The sequence below is a fragment of the Gordionus sp. m RMFG-2023 genome, chromosome 4 (genome assembly GCF_954871325.1).
Source record: "Gordionus sp. m RMFG-2023 chromosome 4, tfGorSpeb1-WG-v2, whole genome shotgun sequence".
Classification (NCBI taxonomy): Eukaryota; Metazoa; Nematomorpha; class Gordioida; order Chordodea; family Parachordodidae; genus Gordionus; species Gordionus sp. m RMFG-2023.
Genome location: NC_088778.1, coordinates 22,238,104 through 22,261,303, shown reverse-complemented (window position 1 = coordinate 22,261,303; position 23,200 = coordinate 22,238,104). Strand labels below are relative to the sequence as shown.

The 23,200-nt window shown below is 26.3% G+C and overlaps 1 protein-coding gene and 1 long non-coding RNA gene across 2 annotated transcripts; both read right to left on the bottom strand.

Moving 5' to 3' along the window:
* Positions 1 to 97: 97 nt before the first annotated feature.
* LOC135928444 (glycerate kinase-like) lies at positions 98 to 23,130 on the bottom strand. Its single transcript, XM_065464908.1, has 5 exons — positions 23,099 to 23,130; positions 22,421 to 22,689; positions 1,885 to 2,221; positions 1,417 to 1,576; positions 98 to 1,371 (listed from the first exon to the last, which is right to left on the bottom strand). Exons 2-5 carry the CDS (start codon positions 22,483 to 22,485, stop codon positions 305 to 307), a joined length of 1,629 nt encoding a protein of 542 aa, XP_065320980.1. The 5' UTR covers positions 22,486 to 22,689; positions 23,099 to 23,130; the 3' UTR covers positions 98 to 304.
* LOC135928492 (uncharacterized) lies at positions 16,865 to 18,179 on the bottom strand. Its single transcript, XR_010572353.1, has 4 exons — positions 18,039 to 18,179; positions 17,631 to 17,807; positions 16,998 to 17,515; positions 16,865 to 16,946 (listed from the first exon to the last, which is right to left on the bottom strand). It is a non-coding gene; the product is annotated as an uncharacterized LOC135928492 (long non-coding RNA).
* Positions 23,131 to 23,200: the final 70 nt, after the last annotated feature.

Here is a 23,200-nt window from a genome sequence, read left to right as displayed (position 1 = left end):
ATTTTTGAATAAATATCGGATAGGAGGGGTGAAAAATTTGTAATACACAATATAGCGCAATTTATTTCTGGTATTGTAATGAATAAACAAGTAAATATTAGAAAAGAAAGATATTTTATTGTAAAAGATAAAGATAATTTAATAATTACATTAAAATTGATAAATACCTTTAATTTTTAATTTAAATAAAATAAATATTATAATGTTTTTTAAAATTGGTTTGTTGTTTGAATTTAAAATTTGTTATACTGTAAATAAATAATTTAAACTTGTTCCAATAAAATTAAATTTTTCTGAGATTTAGTCAAAGATAAACGTAAAGAATTTGCATATCCATTACGTTGGTCCCACTTAATCCTGGTTTAAAGTGATATTTGCCATCTAAAAAGGACTCAAAAAAATGATAACTGTCGTGCCTGGTTAGATAGTTTTGGGAAGCGCATAAAAATCGCTCTAAAGTTTTATTCTCCTCCGTGGTTATGAGATGATTTTCTTCATTTTGAAGATTACTGTCATGATTAAGATGGTTCATAGGATTATTCATGAAACTCGTGAATTCCATAAAAGCACCAGCAGAATCTGTTGGGCCATCTTGGCCATCGCTGCCAACACTTAGTAAATTTAATTTTGGCCAAACTTTATGGGGGTTACAAACTTCTCGTTTTAGATAACTGATTAGGAAAGACAGCACCAATTCTTGGTTACGGCCACCTTTAAAGGTATATAAGTCCTCTTTGTTGTCATTAATTTTTTTGTGATTAATAAAAGTGTCTGATTTTATATAATTCGAATTCGATGGAAAATTAAAATTTCTAATAATATTTTGGTCCATTTGAATTTGCTTAGAATCATTTAATTTCTCCTCGCTGGGTAATGTTTTAACGTCAAATTCAACAGTGCACTCTCCGCCAAATATCAGGCAGAGTATATAATTCGGGTTTAAGTCTTGCACTTTTGGAAGTAAAATTATTTCTTTAAATAATTCGTCGATTTGATTTTCAAGGAACTTTATAGTTTCGATCCGCTCGAACTCGTTTGAATCGATAAATATTTTACTTTCCTCGATTAAATATGGTTCAAGCTCAAATAATCTAGAATTACTATCTTTAAAACCTGATTTAGACGACGCTAATCTCAAATTTTCTGAAATAGATATTCCGATGTTGGCTATATACTCACCGAATAGTTTGGCTTCCCCTTTTATTCGGTTTGATACTATGATCGCTTTGAACTTGCAGAGAGAATCGTTGTAATGCTTATGATAATCGGTTATAAAATTCTTAGCTTCTTGAAGCATCAACATATTATTTCCTATAAGTAAATTTTGTAAAATCTCTTCCGATTTTGGCGCCCGTGGTTTTTCGTTTTTTTCTAAAAAAATAATTTATAATTTTTGTTGTCATTTTTTAAAGAAACCTATTTTTTCTAATATTTCATTCGGAATCATATGTTTGATGCCAAAATCATCGATAGTTTTTAGAGCGTCTTTAGGAAAAAATGTAGGGGTTATAGTGGGTCCACTGGCCACGTATTGCAAAGGATCCCCAACTATATCTGATATAATTAACGATATAACCTTTTTTCATTATGAAATAGTAAAAAAATGTATATAATTTTTAAATAAAATATGGTACTAACTAACAGAATCATATTAGTTTATATTAAATTTTTTAAAAATTGCTAAATGATTTTAGATTATCTCAAAATAAATAAATATAATCTTCAATAAAATTTGACAAATAAATCATAATCATTTTTTTAAGACCTAAAAGCTGTTTTAAAATTTTTTTTTAAAATCCGGGTATGAAAATCCTATTTTTACAAATCCGAGCCAGATCTAATGCATGCAGGTCTCTGACATATACAATTTTTAAAAAATCATACCCGAACATTGGAAGGAACGTAATCGAGTAATTTGCCTCCTTTAACCTCGGACAAACTAGATCTAACGGTGTTGAGCTGCGTTATATCGGCTCCCTTAGAGGCTAATAATTTGATCAATGACAATTGTTTTGAAACTGTCAAGGGCTTGATAGGGCAACAGAGTAAAGCGCTTCCACCTCCTGACACAAGAATAAATAATAAGGAATCGTTTTGATTCGGTATGGACTTTAGCATTTGCAAAATTAGTTGGGTCGTTTTGAATGCGTCTTCATCTGGTAAATTGTGTCGAGCGCCTTCGAAGGCTTGGATTTTGTCAAGGTGTAAGTCAGGAAACTTTCTAGATGATATCAAATAATAATATCCAGGGTGGTGCATTTGACCGGTCAAATACGATTCGTCAATTGACAGATATTTGACCATGGTCAAATAAGGTCAATCAAATAAATCCTATTTACGCCAATATTAATTTTATTATTTATATATAACATTATAATAAATCTATGTAATATTAATTTCATAATATTATTTTAATTCATTCCATAGTTAATGTTTCGCCCCCCTGGCAGAGTCTTGTTCCGATTCATATTCAATATTATTATTTTCATTAATATTTTTAAACAATCTTAGGTTATGATATACTCACCAAATTTCCTGTTGTAGAAGTCAATCGATTTCTGTTTTTCGCATGAATATTGCCCCAAAGACCAATTTCTTTCCCAAGAAGTCGAACTAGGAAATGTTAGTAAATAGTTACTTTTCTATGGGCAAGATGGGCAAAGTGCTTTCCACCAACTTGAGGTCGAAATCTGATTGTTTCTTATGGAAGTTACCATTTTCCATATATTTTAGCTATTAAATATGCCGCTTTTACTTCTGAAATTTAATATAACACTTAAAATATTTTGATTATCATCACCTTGTAAAATGCCTAATTCTTGTATTATATTATATGCTTCATCAAATTCAGTAGTAGTAAGATGCTTCCCTTGATATTTGGGGTCCAATAAATAAGCAGCATTGTGATTTATTTAGATCATTTTTTCTCTTTCAAACATAATTTTAATTTTTATTTCTTCTTGGTAATAATTTCTATGGGACAAATATCACATGTAGCTTCTTTAACAACTGATGCTTTCAGAGTTTTCTTACATATTTGTATTTGCTCCATACATTTTATTAACAAAATCCATCTTGTTTGGCTAGTTGTATTTAATGTAGATGGTATACCATGTAGAATCTTATTACGGGAAAATACTGCAGCTGGTATGTGTTTATTCTTGAAAAATTTAGCAATTTTTTTAATTATTGATATATGGTAACTGAAGGCGTTCAATCGTTTATCGTGGAAAAATAACTGCAATGTATGTGCTGCACAACCATAACATTGTATATGATTAAAAATAGAATCAGAATTTAAGATTCTTATTACGGGAAAATACTGCAACTGGTATGTGTTTATTCTTGAAAAATTTAACAATTTTTTTAATTATTGATATATGGTAACTGAAGGCGTTCAATCGTTTAATAGTTAAAATAACTGCAATGTATGTGCTGCACAACCATAACATTGTATATGATTATAAATCGAATCAGAATTTAAAATTCTCCAGGCTGCTTTCATGTTAGCGGCATTATGATAACTAAAGAATATACTTTACCAGCTTCAATTCATGAATCACATTTTTAAATTCCTGAGCAATATAATCTGCCATATGGCGATTTCCTCAGTGTTTAAAAATTCGTAGAATACTGGAACAGGCGTCACCATAAAATTAATGCGACACTCGTTTCTGATGTTGTTCCATCCATCTGACACAACTGATAAGTGAGGAGTTTATCTATTATATATGCAACTCTTGCTCCATATCTCCTGACGCCTTTGCAAACAATTGATTGAGCTTATTTTTTTCTTTAGAATTCATTCTATCTATGAAACCGGTTATACAAGATTGAGATTTACATTTAATCGCCTTGCTTTTTGATTGATCAGATGAGATAATGGAATCGAACTCTCCTGAGTCATTAGGCAAAATATTGTCAATTTGTGAATTATTCTTACTAATTTCACCCAATTTTTCATCAGAGTTAGAAGCATTACAAATTAAATTTGTGTAATTTTTTGGTGAGGTTGATATTATGTAATTTGAATAAAATTTTCCTTATTTATGGCAAGGCACTTAGTACAGCTGCTTAATAAATGCTTGACCATTTCATCAACGTGGTTAATATACCTTCATAATGCTTTAACTGATTTACCATTGTGTACTCCTTGAAAATGTTTCCAAATGCTTTTGTTTGACCATAATCTCTTATATAATTTAACTATAAAAAATTTTGATTATAAACTTAATCAATCTTAATTATTTTATAATTATCGATCAATTATTTTAATAATTTGGTATAACATTATATAAAATGGTATATAGAATATAATATATAACTTTTTACCAGAATTGAATAAATTATTCTGTAAATTTGGCCAGAACTTAAAAGAAAATTAATTTATAAATTCAAAATGTAATGAGAATTAATATTATTTATACTCGCTAAATATTAAATAAAATTTAAATTTATTAAAAAAGAAAACATGACAGCTAAATTATCATATTTATTAATTTTAATAATAAAAATAATTCTTTTGTTTTTATATTATAAATAAAATGTCTAATATTTACTATAAAATTTTTAAATTTTAATATAAAATTATAATTAAAACGTTTCCTTCATGATATAAATATATTTTAAAATAAATTGTAACCTAAAAAGATTGATAAACGTGCTTTTAATGCATACTAGTTGATTATATGAAAATATTTATTCGCCTATAATATTTTAGGTATTTGACCATATTTAATCGTTCAAATACTCCTCCTGTCAATTTACCAACATGCCAACTGGGGTTTTTACAATCTCTTTCATCAGAAACATGACTAGTTATTATTCTACATCTGCGTATATGGACATGATATTTAAAACTTTAAATCAAAAATATTACAATAAATAATATTTCCTGTATCTAAGTCTGGAGTAGAAGAGAAAAGGTCCATTCCCAATTGACTGTTCCACCATCTAAAATAAAGTAGTCAGCTTTATTCAGAGAAACCAAATAAAATCTAGTTATTTTAACTGCTAAAATTGGTCCAAACTTTGGCTAATATTAAATATCAGAATGGATCAGCAGAATATTTAGTGTTTTCAAAAAAATATAGGTTGGGCCAATTTTTTGAAAAATCCAATCTTTTTTTAAATTGTTTTTGGTTATTTTATAAAATTGTATATCTTTATTTTATAAATAATAAATTAATGAAAGGAACTAAGATATATTTTGTAATGTTTTTCAAAGTATAATTTTTTTAAATATTATCTGTAACAAGAAATGGATTTTAAAATATCTAATAAGTCACATTCAGATCTGTTGTTAAAAGGCTTGATTCAGCCAATTTTTAAAAATGGTTAACTCAAAATTTTGGCTATAAGTAGATTGCTCGAGCCACCTATTTAATTTGCCCACAGATGGCAGAAAGGTTTAGATTTATATTGGCAAAATTTCAAGGCCTAGGTAATATATTTTAGCTATGATCTTGATATGGCATTCACCTTGCATATACATTACAAGGGTTATTAAAAAGTTCGACTCAGGTTGATTTTTAAAAATGATCTGATTAAAATTTAGCCAAAATAATCAGCTTGGGTCATTTTTTAAAATCGACCAGAATCAGGTTATTTAACTAGTTTATGGGATTATTAGAGAATCTTTAAAAAATAGACCTAAACATTCATAAAAAATAGTAGGTTTTTTGACTAAATATTAGATTAGTTCAAAGATATATGGTAAATATTTTTTAGTAATACCAGAAAAATTGGATAGGATTGATAAAAAAATTTGTAGATTGGCACAGCCTTAATCCAAAGTGAAAAGGTTGGAAATTAGCCAACAAAATCTAAATTCTATTTTGCTTATAACCTCAATCTAAATGAAGTTAAACTCCTTTAATGAAATTTTTTTGGGATTGTGCATAAGCTTGAAGTGGTCCAGTTTACCTTCACTAGTCATTTTATTATGATATTTCCCATTTCTTATAAATTTTGATCTTTTTTACTTAGATCTTCACCCTTTAAAATTTTAACCCATCTAACTTACTATAACCTAACATTATATAGCTTTTATTCAATAAAAACTAGGTATGAATGATTCAATAAAATAAAATTAACTTTTTATAAAGAGAAATAATTCCTTTTGGTACACTAATAATACCCTGTTGAATATGCTTAGTTAATAGTTCTTCTGTCCCTAATGCCATTCCATAAGTAGCTTTTCCAAAACCAATAACATATACATTATTGTTTAGTATATAGCTCCTTCCCAAAATAAATATGTAAATATATATTACATTTTACTTTTTATTAATTTCACAAACATCATGTTTAACATTGATAATTGATTTAATTAAACTGTATGAGTTAACTCTGTTAATTGCTGTGTTGTATATTGCTCTACATTCCTTAAGAAAATCCATAATAAAACGTATTTTTTAAAAAAATTGTAGTTTTGTGAATCACCACCAAATTCTTCAAATTTCAAAAGTACTTATGTATATTACATATTTAAACGAATTTCAATCCTTGCTATGTGAATAAATTTATTTAAAACTAAGTGACTATAAGAAGTTTTCATAGAAAGTAAATTTTGGGATATGGACAGAATACAGCCCTCACTCATTATTCACCAATAAGTTTACCCTAATTTTGTAAATAAAATGTTTTGCGGTAGATTTTTATTTTTTTATTCAGGCGAATAAATAGTGATTAAAAAATATAAAATTATATTTTGACAGATGTCTTTAATATTTATAGATTTCCCATCAAAAACATTGATTAATACTAATGCTGTTAACATAACACTACAATTAAAACGTATGCACTATAGTTACAACTTATTTCTCCTAAAAGGGAGCTTCATATCTACTTTCTTGAAAAAAATAACGCGCAATAGCTATTGTTTTTTAAAAGTAGCTCGTTGCCAAAGTAACCAATTTAAAATTATATATATAAATTTTCAAGAGCTAATAAATAATATTGCACTCCGATTTATATATTTTTTGATCTTAAATAAAATTTTATAAAAATATGAAGGTTTCTCCAAAAAAATATAATATAAAATGATATATAATTAATTATTAATGAATTTTATATTAGCCTTTACAATTGGAGATTATATTTCCTACCGAACACTCACGAGTAGAGGATATCAAATCTAAATATCGCATGATAATGTTGTAGAAGGATTGCACGTGTAATAAGCATGGTAGACTTATTGTTACGTTATTTATATAGATAATTCTTTATATATATATTATTGCTATTATTGGATATTAATGAATGAGTATTGTGTCTATACCAACCCATTAAAAAGATCTCACTCAAAGTTTTTACATGGGAGAGAACTTCTTTCTTCCAATGCGCTAAACTAAATAGCATCATACTTACGAGAAAGACCTCAAGGTGTTTTATTTTATAAATTTGGATTTAAAAGGAAAAGACTTGTCAAATATTGTGAGACCTGATATTAATGAGATAACGATGTGCCGTTTTAATACAATTTCAGCCTGTGATGTATGACCAAATATATCATCATTCATAGGCGTAGCCAGGATTTTCCTAAGGTTGGGGGGGGAATTAATAGGAGGTTAATTTTAATTAAAAAAAATAAGCCTGGGACAAATATGAAATATATTTTTATTAGTTTATAAAAAATATAATAAATTACTTGGAACAAATATGAAATATATTTTTATTAGTTTATATAAAATATAATGAATTACTTGTATATGCATTAAAACGATGGTAATAATTTATTCCAAACAAGTATAAGAAATTTATTTAAAAAAAGTAAGTAGGCATATAATCGATATTCCTCTATTATATAGAATTAGTTACAAAATACTAGGTAAAATTCCACTTTTCCAGACATATTTGAAAGTTAGAGAATATATTGCAGTTAATATTTTAACAAATTTTACTAATCAATGCTCTTGATAATAAATATAGCAACAATTTGCATTCAATTATTTAACGCCATATATTTATTTTAAGTAATAAATGATATAAAAATTTAATCTTTATATTATTCATCCCACAATGTCTTTAAAAGATATTTTCTGATGTCCTCAATATTTTATAATTTTCTGTAAAATATATAATTTGGTATATTGGTAAAAATATTGATTGTCATATGATAATTGATAAAATTAGATATACTGTAAATCTAAGACATATAATATTTCACTGTTTGTATTTATGCTTTAATATTTTTATTTAATTTATGATTTAATTTTATCAATAGTTTTATAATTATATTTTACTTTTATTAAGATAAATAAATTAAAATTACTCACTTTATAAAAATTATATATGATATATTATATTATTTAGTAATTATATGAATCTATTGACAAAAAAAATGGAAGAAGAAAATAAAAACAAATTTTGGTGCAGAATTTGACGCTGAGTTCGAATCCGTTTTTTAAATTTTCCCTACAAGTCAAGTTTTAAAAATATTACCGTATAAAGACAACTTTTCGAAATCTAAAAAATGGTAAAATTTAGGTCTTTTTTATACGGATATATTTTAAAAAGTATCGAATAAAAATCCCTAAAAATTAATGATAGTGTTAAACTTATATTTCTTTATAAATTTACAAATTTTTATAATTTTTTAGCTATTGGTTTTTGAGAAAAATGGTAAAGAATTTTGTTTTGGGGGTTTTAAGTTTTCAATTTAAATTACTATCAAAATTATTAACTTTAGAAAATAAATTTTATATAATTTTGCTTCAAATATGCTCAAGATTATATATTAATTCTAATTATGTTTCAAAAGTACTCTATGCCATGAAAATTCAATCAAAATCTATAAATTAAAAAAGTCGGTACAGATATTTTCGAACTTTTTAATTTGTACACTTTTATTGAATTTTCTCTGCATACATTTTTAAAGCAAAATTAAGGTAATATTTATCTTTTTTAGTTGTATTTAGTAATATTTTATGCATTTATGATCAATTTATACTAAAATCAGATATCTGTACCCACTTCTTTAATTTGTACTCTTTTTGAATTGAGAGCATTTTTGAAGCAAAATTCATTTAAAATGCAATAATTGCTAATTTTTTCATGTTTTTTTATTAATATTTATCTTTTTTAGATGTATTTAAGAATATTTGTTTTTTTAATCAATTTATATCAAAATATATGATTTTCCAATGGAGTACCTTGAACCCGTAGTATGGGCAATAAATAATAATGCCAAATAACGAGTAGGAAGATAGGAGAAGAATTATTTTTTTTCGCGCTTAATTTTTTATAAACATTTAATTTCTTTCATTAATTTTTTTTTTAATTGGAGTTTAAATATTATTCAAATTCCCTCCTTATATAACATTCTACAAAAAATTAATGCCGAAGTCCCCTTGTTTAAAGTGTGTCTCTAAATTTTGTTACATCTGTGCGGGCTATATATTGCCCGCACAAAAATGTCCAATTTCTCTAATCATTCAAAGGATTTATGAAATTTATTACAATATGCCACTCTGCGATTTGGATAAACCATTTGCCCCTAATTACATATGTAAAACATGTTATAATTCTTTTAATTCATGGATAAATGGAAAACGATTATTCAAAACCTGCATTTTGGCATGTAGCAAGAAATCATTCGTGGGATTGTTATTTTTGCTCGATTAGAGAAAATTCATTATCCGGAAATTTCGTCGGTTGTTTATCCGGTAAAATATAATATGCATACAACAGTTCCTTTTTTAAATAGTTCGCAGCTGGAAAAATTACGTTGCCAGGACAATGACAATATTGATCTTGAGTATCATCACGAAGAGAATTAGCCATTTATGTCACAAGAGCAATAAATGACATAACCAGAAATTAACAACTTTCAAAAAGAAAGTCCGAATTTTTAGCCTCAAGACTTAATGATTTTAAAATTTAAAAAAAATGGAGTTCGAACTTCATACCCATTCCGTGATCGTTTAAAAATTTATTCTCTTACGAAAATTTTTTATACTATTCCAACAATCTAGGCCAACTTTTTTTACAACTTAATAATAAATTGGTGCCCGATGAATGGCGCTTGTTCATCAATTCAATCAAAAACAGCTTGAAAGCAGTTTTGCTTCATAACGGAAATTCTAAACCATCAATTCCCATCGCCTATTCCAACCAGTTAAATGAATCATATGAAAATATGAAATATTTATTGTCAAAAATAAATTATTCCATTTACGAATTTAAGATATGCTGCGATCTCAAAATGATAGCAATCCTGACGGGCCTTCAGTTAGGCTACACCACCAAGCATTAGTGTTTTCTTTGTCTCTGGAATTCCAGAGAAACTCTAAAACATTATACAGTATCTGAATGGGAGGAAATCGTACAGTGTGCAGTGTAGCAAAGAGAACGAAAGCCACAATAAATAAATATATTAAATGTAAGCTATATTAAAAAAGATTTTATAAATAAAGGTAAATTTAAAAAATATAGGTTGTTTAAAAATTGAGTAAGGCATTTATAAAAAAAAATGTATAATAATAATAAGGAAGGTTTGCTGCAAAAATTAAGATATTTATTTAATTGTAGGGATCATTAGAACCGAAGTTATAAACCTTCAAAAAGTGCTAAAAATGACCTTTTTGGCACTTTAACCTAAAATAAATAAAAACCTGACGTGCTAGAAATAAACTGACAGCGGATTTAGAATATGCATAAAACTGTCTTAAATATGTTTATTTTATTTTCTCCCAAAAAATCAAGTCGAAATTTGTCACACAATGTTATTAATAATTATAATACATTTCACTTTTGTCTTAAGACTTATCTTATATTCCATTTCTTAAAAAGATTTTTGGGTCAATTTTTTAATATATAAATGCTTTTTTCCAAAAATGAATAAATTATGATGAATATTTTTATAAATTATTGTTTAAGTTATATGCCTACATTTTTGGGGGTCAGGGACTTAAGGGAGGACTAAGAGGGATATTTTTTATTAGCTTAAAATGATATTCACAAAAAGTGATAAATTTCTGAAGAGGGGGATTCCCCCCCCCTCCTCCTAGCTACGCCTATGTCATCATTTCTTATTTTAAATGTTGTTTCTTAATTTGGTTTGCATCTTACATCTCTTTGTTTATTCATAAATATATATTTTTATATAGATAGTAATAACTGATAAGAAAACTAATAACGATTTCATTGATTTTAAAAAGATGTTATCTAGATTAAAGTCTTGACCCTAACAGTCAAAAAATTTCACCAAGCCTTCAAGATTTAATATTAAACATAGATTAAGGCTAATAAAATAGTTTTCGCATAAATACTCGGTTCAACCTTTGTAGGGTTGATTCAAACTCTCCAAAAAATGATGCCATTTATCACACTTACTTGCTGGTAAATCATAACTCTATATTTAAATGAGGTTGTAAAATTTTTTTTAAGAAAATTTTATGTTTTATATATGAATAGGTTAATTATATAGTCAAACGCGTTTAATTCCATATCGATTAAGTGCAAACACCTTTAAATGCAAAAAAACCCCGCGATTTTGATAAAAATTATTAAGACATAATGTTAAATCACATTTATAATTACGAATCGGTTAATTGCAAAATATTAGACAATCTCAAAAATTTTCAGATACTATTTATATAAAAATAACGTTAATTTAATCTGATCTGATAAGTGAAAAAATAAAAAAATTTATCGAAAAGAAATTATTCCTCATTTTTTTTATATGAACTGCACTTTTAATATAAAAGTAATTTTATCATACAAAATTATTTTTTAAATAAAACATCCAAACAATAACTCTCAAGCACAAGAAGGAAATCATTGACAAAATGATTACTTCAAAAATACAATTAGCGTTAAGTTATAAATATCATGTTTCCATAATTTACAGATTGAAAGCTAATAAAGCAAGCATATGCTCACAATTTTTAAGGAATAAATTCCCTGCATCTAAAAGAGTTAGAATGTGTTGTTACCAAAAACAGAAGCAGCTTTATTGGTTTGGCTTATCAAATATTAATTAAAGCAGTCTAAGTGGGCCAGAGATGTGAGAAAAGTCTATGTTTTTAGCCAAACCTTCAACGAAGGTAAATTTAAGTTTTTATAATATTTTATAGGCATTTCTACTAACAGTTGGTTGCAGAGATTTATGAAAGGATAGGATATAAATTTTCAAAATGATAGCAATGAAAAAGGGAGTGCAAATATTATTAATACAAATGAATTGAGCAAAAATACACTCCCATCTCTGATTAAAGCTTATCAAAGTATTAATATTTACAATTGTGGTGAGACAGGACTATACAACGAGCTTTACCAAAGGGCACAACGAAATTTAGTGTAACTCAACCACTGAACTTTAAACCAGACAAGAAAAAGGTCTCAGTTGTATTTATCAGAGTTGTACAAAAGATCTTCTTTGAAGATTTTTGAGCGAGATCTAGCTCAAAAATTTGAGCAAGATCTTTGAAGATCGTAAAATTTGAAGATCTTTTATTTTTTAAAAATTTTGTGTAACGATCTTTAAAGATCTAGATCTTTGAAGATCGCTGCGATCAACGATCTTCAAAAATCTTCATGATATTTATTTTTTTACCCCTTTATTAAAAGCCCAGATGTTTTTTAATTTTCATCAAGGCAGGAGGAGAGGTATAAAACATAAAAGAAATATTATATTAATAAAATTGAAAAACATCTGGGCTTTTAATAAAGGGGTAAAAAAATAAATATCATGAAGATCTTTGAAGATCGTTGATCGCAGCGATCTTCAAAGATTTTCAAAAAATAAAAGATCTTCAAATTTTACGATCTTTGAAGATCTTTTTATTTTGAGCAAATGTACAACTCTGGTATTTATCATAAATTGGGATGTATCTGATAAAATGTTATTCTGCAACTTTTGAAGGTATCTTAAGAGAATGGAATTCCTCATTAATGAAGATAATCTTATTGTCCCGAACAATGCATCTTGTCGTAAAACAAATAATAACAAAAAATTAATTTTTTTATCAGAAAATACCTCAACCCTAATTCAACCTTTGGAAATTGGTGCAATGAGGCCCTTCAAATGTTATTATAGAAAGGGCATGAGAAAGATGATACCATTGGAAGAAAATGACACCCCCTCTTTTAAAAATAGATTTACAATTTATGATAGCCTCTATCTTATAAAATTTGCATGGGATGAGGTGACAAATACCACAATCATAAAATGCTTTATTGAAGTTAATTTTAATAAGCTTTTGGCATTTGATTGAGAAATGCAGGATGACATGGCACTAACTGAAAAAGAAGAAGATGAATTTGATCCCATATTTGTAGAATATGCTTTACACGTCTATGATGCTAGTTATCATTGTATAATGGATGATCAGGACATTTATAATCAGATAGATTAAAATTGGAAGATTTAATAACCGCAAAAATTTTGATTAATCTTACTTTTTATAGAAGGTTATGAAAGCTCTGAGAATGATGATGGGAATTAGAGATTCTGTAATTTACAAAAAATTACTTTTAATGGTTATTATACTTTTCTTATATGCTCATGATCATCTAATAGACCAAGATTCACTAAGAAAGCTAGGGAATATAAAAGAAAAATAATTATTTACTCCAGATTAGCCAAACTCTAATCACAAAATATTTTTATTAAATCTTACATTATTTTATAATAATTGTTAGGCATGTATAATAAAATAGGTTCAAATAAAATATTCTGTTAAAACACAAAGCATTAATAAACTTTCATTTAGGCAGGCCTGTTATTTACATTTATAATATTAGAATTCATATGTTTAATTTTTTTAAAAGATTAGTTTATTTTGTAGAAGGTAATGAAAGCTCTGAAATAGAGAAGGGAATCTAAAGATATCTAATTTAATTTAAAAAAACAAGCCATTTATGAATAAAGCTTTTTTGAATGGGCACGGAATAATCTAAGGGAACAGGGTTCACTAAGAGAGCTAGAGAATGTAATAAAAATAATTAACCATCAAGTCTTTTATAACTCTCATCACAAAAAAATTTTTATCAAAAAAATTAGATTTATAATCATAATATGTGTATAGTAAAATAATTTCAAATCAAAAATTATGGTAATTTAACAAAATACTTTTAAAACGTAAATTTTCAGGACTGGCTTGCTTTTTAATATTTATTTTTCTGTATTAGCCTCTAGATATTTTAAAATCAGCAAAGATTAAAGGAAATAAATTGAATACTTTATTTTATCAAAATATATGAAATTTAATCAAAGATAAAAAAAAATACACATATAATTATCAAATATTCTTTTTATTATTACTATCAAATATAATTATATTAAAATTAACATATCAAAAATAAAACATTATTTTATAAAAACGGAGGTGGGACTACAAGTTCCCAAAAAACATGAATAAAAATAGTTATTTGTAGATTTTGTTCTAAAAAATAGTATTCTTTTGGTTCTGATGTAAGGGCTCTTATCTTATCATCTATATTTTCTAAGAATTTTAAAGTTCCGCTTGGAATATATTCAAGGGAAGAGATAACGATCGGTATAAAAATATAATTTGTGAATTTGGAATATTTCATTGTTTTTTTTTCTCGGCTATATCAACCGGATTAGAATTAATGATGAAGTTCTTACATGTAAACAGTATACATAAATGTATAAAATAATTTATTGAAATATGATATTTATAAAAATTATTGTTTGAATATCGAATTATATAAATTCTTGATATTCAGAGGGAAAAATCAAATTCATATGTTGAAACACTAGACAAATTTATAAAATTTATGATTTTTTTTTGCTTTGAAACTTATTTAAATTTAAATATATAGTTGCTATATTAATTAAAAATTGTATTTATTACTAAGTTTGATGGTTTATTTCCTTAAAATATATATAGATGATATATATTTTTATAAAATCACAGACTGATTTTTAATAAATAAATAATTTATTTTTAATCGTGTAATTGTGAAAAATCGCTTAATTATGAAATGTTTAAATATTTTGGTCACAATCTTTGGCAATTAAACGGTTTTGGTTATATCTATTTTATAGGACATTTCAATGAACCGGGATCGCCCCTCGGAGTGAGTGCCGCGGAAATAAAATAATATTAAAAATACCTCTCATCACTGTCGATTGTTATTGTATTTTCTTCGCCAACCAGTACTGTTTTATTAGTATTCATTTTCTTTTTAATATTTATTATAAAATATTTTTAAAAAAGAATTGTATTTTTTTTAAATATATTGTCTTGAAAAAATTATCTAAATAAACTTTGTTAAAATGAAAGTAATCCAAATTTTCATTTCAGTTGTTAATAATTTTTTGTTCATTTAATTTATTATTAAAAACAAATTTAAAATAATGGTAGAATAAAAAAACAATTAGCAATATTAAAATATAGTGCGTATAAATATATAAATATTAAAAAAACTGAATGAAAAAGTTTAAATTAAAAAAAAACTATTAAGAGATATGCTTACATGCATTGATACATGTAACCATGAATAGCAATGCAATTACTTTGGTGAATAGCTATTATAATGCCTTACTTATTTGGCTTAGTTTTTCATTATGGAATTTCACAAGAGTATTGGTGACAAATGAGATATAATACGTTAGCGATACTCAGTGACCCCTACACTTTTTGAGGGATAGAAGCAGAATACCCCCCTAAAGTACCCCCCCTCCTCCCCCATTGTAAATTATTTTTTGACACCAATAAATTTCAAAAATAATTTTCAATATTTATTATAATATAAATATAATGTAAAAAATATATGCTTTAAAAATATTATTTTTAAATTAATAATTTAAATAAATTAGGGGAAGAGAAAGCAAAAGAATTTATAATTTCATCAATATTTAATTGTTTAAATAAATTATTTTCCATTGATAAAATGGTTAAATTATTAAGAAATGGATCTTTCATGACACTACGAAGTCTTGTTTTAATTAGTTTAATTTTACTCATGACCCTTTCGGCATTACATGATGTAGTAGGAATAGTTAATAAATATTTATATAAAATTGTTAAATTTGGGAAAGCAGAAAAATTTATAAGCAGACGATAAGGTAAAATAAATGAATAGTTTCTCCAGTCTGAATCATTCATCTCAGAATTATTATCATCATCAGAAGAAGCTAAATAATGTATTAGTAAAAATATTTTAATTAAATAAATTTACAATTCTCAGAATCTGACAAATCTTCTTTAACCTCTAGGTCACGAATAATAATTACGTCCCCCGTTTTAGCCATTTTATAAATATTTCTAAACATCCACAAAACTTGACTTGTATTTAATTGATAAAATTCACAGATATCCTTGATATCATCTTTAACAATTGCCTTTGCCGCCATTCCCTTTGGGGTAAAAAATGATGTTTGACTCAAAAATTTTATCGATTCATCGTTAAATCTTTCACTAAACTGCATAATAATTAAATCAAGTGCAGCATAAAACACACTGATTTTATAGCTAAAATAAAATATTATATTTAATGATGAAAGTATATATATACCTCTCCTTTTTGGATTGTAATGTTTGAAGTCTTGAACTTTCAAAATCAAAAGGTAAATTTCTCTTCTTCATAAAATCTTGGGCCTTTGAAAAGACATCCAAAAATTCAGTGTTATTATCTATTTTAGGATTATAAAATAATAAAAGATAATAATTTAAATTATACTTCTCATATTAATCAGGCAATCTTTTGCCAATTGAATTTGATTTATTGCAAACCCTATATCCTTCGAAATGGTTTGCAATTTTGTACAAGCCAAGCTTGTTATCAACAATATTTTATCCAAAACACATAGTGATAAAATAAAATCAAATTTTTCTATTCTATAGACTATAGTACTAGACATAGTGGAAGTGGCAGGATCTTCAGAATCCTTTAAATTTGCCAAAGCTGCCCTCAAAGCATCATAAAGTAGGAAAAAATTTACAATCGCCTTATATGATGTTAGCCAGCTTCTATAAATATATAATAAACATTATATATCGAAACAATTAAGATAATATTACCGAGTGGTATTCTTGATGCGTAAAAATCTATGTGATTTTGTCAGTAAATCACTCTGACATGTTTTGAGCACTTCATATCTTTAACATCATTAAAATATACGTAAATTTCGTCTAATATTCCTAAGACATTTCGCAGCTCTTTTACTGATTGGCATAATTGAACAACTATTAAATTTAATCGATGACAATAGCACCAAATAAAAGCTGCCTTTGGCGCCTCCGCTCTAATCAAAGCCTGCATTCCATTAATTCTTCCACTCATGTTTGAGGCGCCATCATAGCTTTGCCCCAATAGGAATTCGAGGGGTAGATTCATGGAGCCAAGCTTGGATATTATATTCTTTTTAATATCGAGGCCCGTTGTATTTCCCGTACAATAAATGTCTATCAGCCTTTCAACGGGCTTAGGTGTCTCGCTATTTTCAACATATCTCACTATCAAAGCTATTGCTTCTGATTTCGATACATCATATGTGCCATCAACTATAATTGAATGGGCACCTGTTGAATACAATCTCCTTTTGAATTTTTTTATAACCATATTTTTCATGGTTTCAATAAGAATATTTATGTTATTATATGATAACAGATTTGAATATAATTTAGATTTTAATCCCTTAATTTTTTTCTCACTTCTTCTTTCTTCATTATCTTGTATATACATTTTAAGAACAGGCTCAGAATCTGCAATAAGTTTAATAAGGCTCATCATATTGCCATCTTGTTGCCTGTTCCCCCAGAAGGCTTGATTGCGAGATAAGCATTTATATTTTTTTTGGTTAATATTTTTGGGCATATTTTGATAATGATCTAAAAATTATAAATGATTATATATAAGATTTAATATTTAAATTTTTACTATTCTCTTTGATAAAATTTTAATTTTGCGTCAAATCTTGAAAAAAAATAATTTTATGATAAGAAATATCGGATAACAAACTAATTTGCTAAACATCGACCATAAAAATTTTTAAAAAAAAAATAAAAAAATTTTTTTAAAAAATTTTAAAATAAAAAATTAAAAAAAAAAAAAGTACCCACATAGAAATTTATAGAAGCAGTTGCTTCGGACCCCCCACCGTTGTAGGGGTCACTGGCGATACTGAATATTTCTTTATTTTCAAGGTAGCTGTCAAATTGATTGCCCAAGCATTTTTGTTGGATCATGCTGACAATTATTGCAGTGAGATGGAATTTGACTGTTGAGATTAAAATAATAATAAGAGGGGGACCATACAAATAGGTAAAAGGGATTATAACAAAGAATATTAAGGTGGGAATGGTGGAAATAAAAATAGAGATGGGGTGGAGGAGGTTATAGTTTATTAGACATTTGATGGTAAGAAGGGAGAGATAAATAATTGAAATTAGGATAACCTTCTTTTTGGGGAGGGGGAGGGGGGGGGGGTTATCAAAGGAGTTTAGGAAGGGGTTGATTTTATTTTAGCTAACTCATTTGTTTACTATATTACAGAGGTTGCAAATTATAATTGTTGGTTATATGAGTTTTTATTTTAGAGGTGTGAGGAATATGCATTTTGAGTATTAAATTGCGAGGTTTTGTCTTTCTAAATTAAAAAAAAGAAATAAGATTAAATAATAAAAATATCAATTTTGAAACTAAATTAATTTAAAGTTTCCTTTATTCATAACTATTAATTATACCATATTAAATTATACAGTAAAACATTAAAAAATTAAATAAAAATAATTAAAAAAAAAGAAAAAGAAAAATTTATAAAAAGGGTTTAAAAAGAAATAAAATACTTTCCCAAAAATTAGAAAGTCGTCTAATATTCACAAAAACTCAAATATATCTCTTCAAAATTAATCATTTAAATAGTGTTAAATTAAATAATATCGAAATAATTTAAATAAGCCATTTCTATTTTGTTTAGTACATCTGAAACAATTTGAATAAGACATTTCTTGTTTAACTGAATATTAAAACACCCTTCCACTTAAGTTAGACCCACCATTCTGCGAATGGCCTACTTTCTTTTTATTTCGACTTATCTGATCTTGCATTTCTACCAAATCTATTTTTCTTAATCTTTAATGTCTTCTAAGTTCTAACGACGGCTGCCCCTTGTATAGTAATCTTAGTTTCTAACGACTGTTTGTATCCGATTACAACTTGAAATCTTGAATTCTATCTTCTGTTGCTTGTAAAACCCATAGTAAACGATTAGTTCTTTATCTCTGTAAGCGATTGACGAACCAGATTAACGAGTACTTTTCAAAGATTCATTTACAATCTTTGTTTTTTCCAAAACCCGTTTTAAATTCGTTTGATAAATTATCCTAGTCTTTGCTTGTTTTTAACGTTCTCTTGTAACTAATGATTAGTTAATCTCGGCAAACGATTGACGATAATTTGTCTGCGATTAAGATTGTTTCCACGAATTCTTGTCCCTATGATCGTCAACGTCCATATCTTAGACTAAAGTTTCAGTAAACAATTGACGATATTGGTCAGCGATTAACGATTGAAGTAGGAACGTCTTGACCATTTGTTTTATCTAGTCGTAACTTGTTTCCAAAGTTCTCTTGTAATTGATTAATTTTTTTCATCAAATTCTTGTAATTATCGATCTTCTACAACAGTTTGCACTTTCCGAGATATCGTTTTTATCTTAAGGTCTCTTCTCACGATCTTTCTTTAAGGTCTCAGGTAATATCATCAAATCTACTTATACCTAAAATAATCTATTTTACCCTTTATATACTTTTTCTTACATTTATTCTCAAATTTAAAATACATAGTCAAAAAACACCAATAAACTATATAAATATACCAAATTCATCCTAATGTTTTCAGTTATCTCCACTAACCTAATTCTTCCTTACATAATCTATTAAATAGCTTAACTTCTATATATTTGCTGACTTTTTCCTCTAAATTAAATCTTAAAATTATAATACATAGTCCAAATATGCTAAATAAATTATACCATTATGTAAAATTCTATCACCCTTTTACCTTCAATGAAACCTAGACCCATATATTCATTGAGCCATTTAAAGGCAGTCGTCCTTTATCTATCAATTCACATCTTTTGTCAAACATGTCTAAAGCTGAATTTAAATCTAAAATTATCTTGAATATATTGATTCTAAAAATCTTAGTTCTAAATTTTTACCCCAAATATATATATTTTTTTAATATTCTTCTGCCCTTACCCATTTATTTTATTTTACTAATGAATCCTTGTACCCGCATGTTCTTTTAAGCAACATAAAATATCTATTTCTTTTTTTTATGGGGTTAACACCCATTGCTCACAAATTACTGGAATAAATCATCTTCTTCTTTTTCGTTTACTCTCGTTGTTGAAAAACACTTAATTATATTTATTATCAATTCTAACAGAAAATTATGATTCTCATAACTCTATCACACTTGTTAAAAACATCATCAATTTTAAACACAACAAAATTACAATTCTCATAACTCTCTCAGACTTGTTTAAAAAACAATTCAATTATGTCTATCATCAATTTTTAACTTATCAAAACATAACTTTCTCAGACTTGTTAAAAAAAACATTCAATTATGTCTATCATCAATTTCCAACATACCAAAATTATGTATCTCATAACTCTCTCAGACTTTTAAAAAACAAATCAGTTATGTCTATCATCAATTTCTAACACACCAAATCTATGATTCTCATAATTCTTTCAGACTTGTTAAAAAACAATCAATTATGTCTATCATCAACATTTACATTATGATTTTCATAATTATCACTTGTTAACATAACAATCCATCATGTTTATCATCAATTTTAAAACACATAAAATTATGATTCTCATAATTCTAGCAGTACTTGTCTACATTTCTAACGCACTTTTAATTTCACAATTATATATCACTATTTTACAATCATCTTCTTTTTTTAAACTTTTAATTTTCATACTTATTTTTCATTTTACACTCTTTTAACTAGTCTTATTTTAATTAAATAACAAAAAAAACTTTCTTATCCATATCATCATTATTCAAAAAAAAAATATTTCTTGATTCTTCATGGATCTTTTATCTAAAAGCTCGGTATTTTCTTATATCTAAAACTCATTAAAACAATTTAAATAGCCTTTATCCTTACCTCTTTAGTATTTCCATATATTCGCTTGTTTTTTTCCCGCTATAATTATAAAAAAGATGCATAATTATTCTTAAATCTTATTATTGATCCATAAAATTCCGATATCTAATTGAGCACGATTGCGGCATAAATTTTCTAATGATGAAAACCGTTTCTCTTTATGAAGATTTTTGGTTAATCAACAACTTAATATTTTACTAAATATTATCAACTTATGCGTATCTTATTACCATATCAGATCATTGAGGCTGTTTTTTCTTTGGCAGCCCTTAAAATAAGAGTTAAAGGTAAATCTTTAATAAGAATTATTATAACATTAAAATATCTAACAATAAATGCATATTCGTCTTAGTTTCTAATCTTATTCTTCGAATTTTTTAAATTATCATATATTTTAAGCAAGCTATTTGTATTTGAGTCTTTAATTTTAATCTTCGCATATTTTCAATTATAATATATTTTCACATATAAATTTTAATCTACACAATTTATGTTCCTTTTTATTTGTCATTCATAGTTATATCTAGTGATCAATTATTTAATAACTTATAAAAAATATAAAATCTAAAATATCTTATAGTCCAAATTAGATACAGTAAATTCTCTGTTAATTTCATAAATTATCACGTTTAAATAACTATAATAAAAACTTTATATCTTATCTATTATAAATGCTACCTTTTTAATTCTTTGTTTTTCATTTAAGATAGTTATATTCCTGCACAATTTGGTATCTTAATCTTAACAATATTTACAATAGTCCGAAATTTAAATGAGCTACCGTAAAAAAATTTCTTTCTTTTTCACCTACATTTTTAAATTTTGATTCAAATAACTCTAAATATCTTTCTTATCCGAATAAATTGAATTTTAAACGATACATTTTCTTCTTTTGTTTTTCAGAATACTTCTTTTAAATTTTAATTATATTTCTCTAAATATTTTGCTAACAAACTATTTTTCTTAATCCTTATCTATGTAGCATAGCCTTAAACTAACCATTAATTCGGTCTATGAGCTTGGTAAGCCTAATATTAGCTCTTACCAAATGTAGCTGGTTTAGTGTCTATTAAAATATAGCAATCTTTTATCAATCGTAACTGCTATTATAATCCATACTTATTTTATCAAAAAAACACATCAAGCTAGGATAAACTCAGGTTAAATTTGCAAGCTTATTTTAATAATTAATAAAAAAAAATCCATACAACTAGAGTTAAACTGAGCCAACATCTATTTTTACCCAAAAATTTGTACTGTACTAAACCTGAATTGAACTTGGATCAAAATGGTTATTTTAACAATAATTACATAAATATAGCGATAGAGTTGGGCCTAGAGATCTGGATTCTGTTAACATTAGACGCTTCATCCATTCGTATTGTAAGGGAAGTGATGGCTTGCTTGATGTTGTAATCCGTGCTTGCCTGTGGGTTTGAAGTGCTCGGTGCTCCTGGCCCTATGATTGATCCCAGTAAAGGTAGCTCTCCCGTTATTCCAGAGTTGTCTGAAGTGAGCACATTGGTAGCAGCGAGCAAGCCTTTACCTGGTTGGCTTGAAGGATGACTCGTCGAAAGTTTCTTTATAGGTTTTACCATTAAATTAAATTATATTAGCTTATAATGGAGCCCTCCCCCTTCAAAGTTAGCTTAAAAAGATTTCTTGTAATTAAATTCTTTCGATATATATTAACTTAAATATTGTATGAGATTGAAAAACAATATAAATATATTTATAATACAAATTTTACTTTTTGTAAATACAACGTAAAAATGATGATTATTAATCTTAAGAAAATTTTACTTATCTTCATAATATATATAACATTTTGTAATAATACTGTTATTTATATATATATATATATGTACAATAATTTTCTTTCAATAAATTATTAGATTAAAACTTAGTTTTATATTAAAAAGTTTCTATAAACTATCTATCATTTAAAAAATAATATTTTACTCATTTCATTTATTCATTAAATTTTACCTGGTAATTCGCACCTTTTGAAAGGTAATATAAATTTTTATATCGATTTGTAATGAAAAATTTAAATTAATATGTTAAAAAATACAATATTTAATTCAAAAT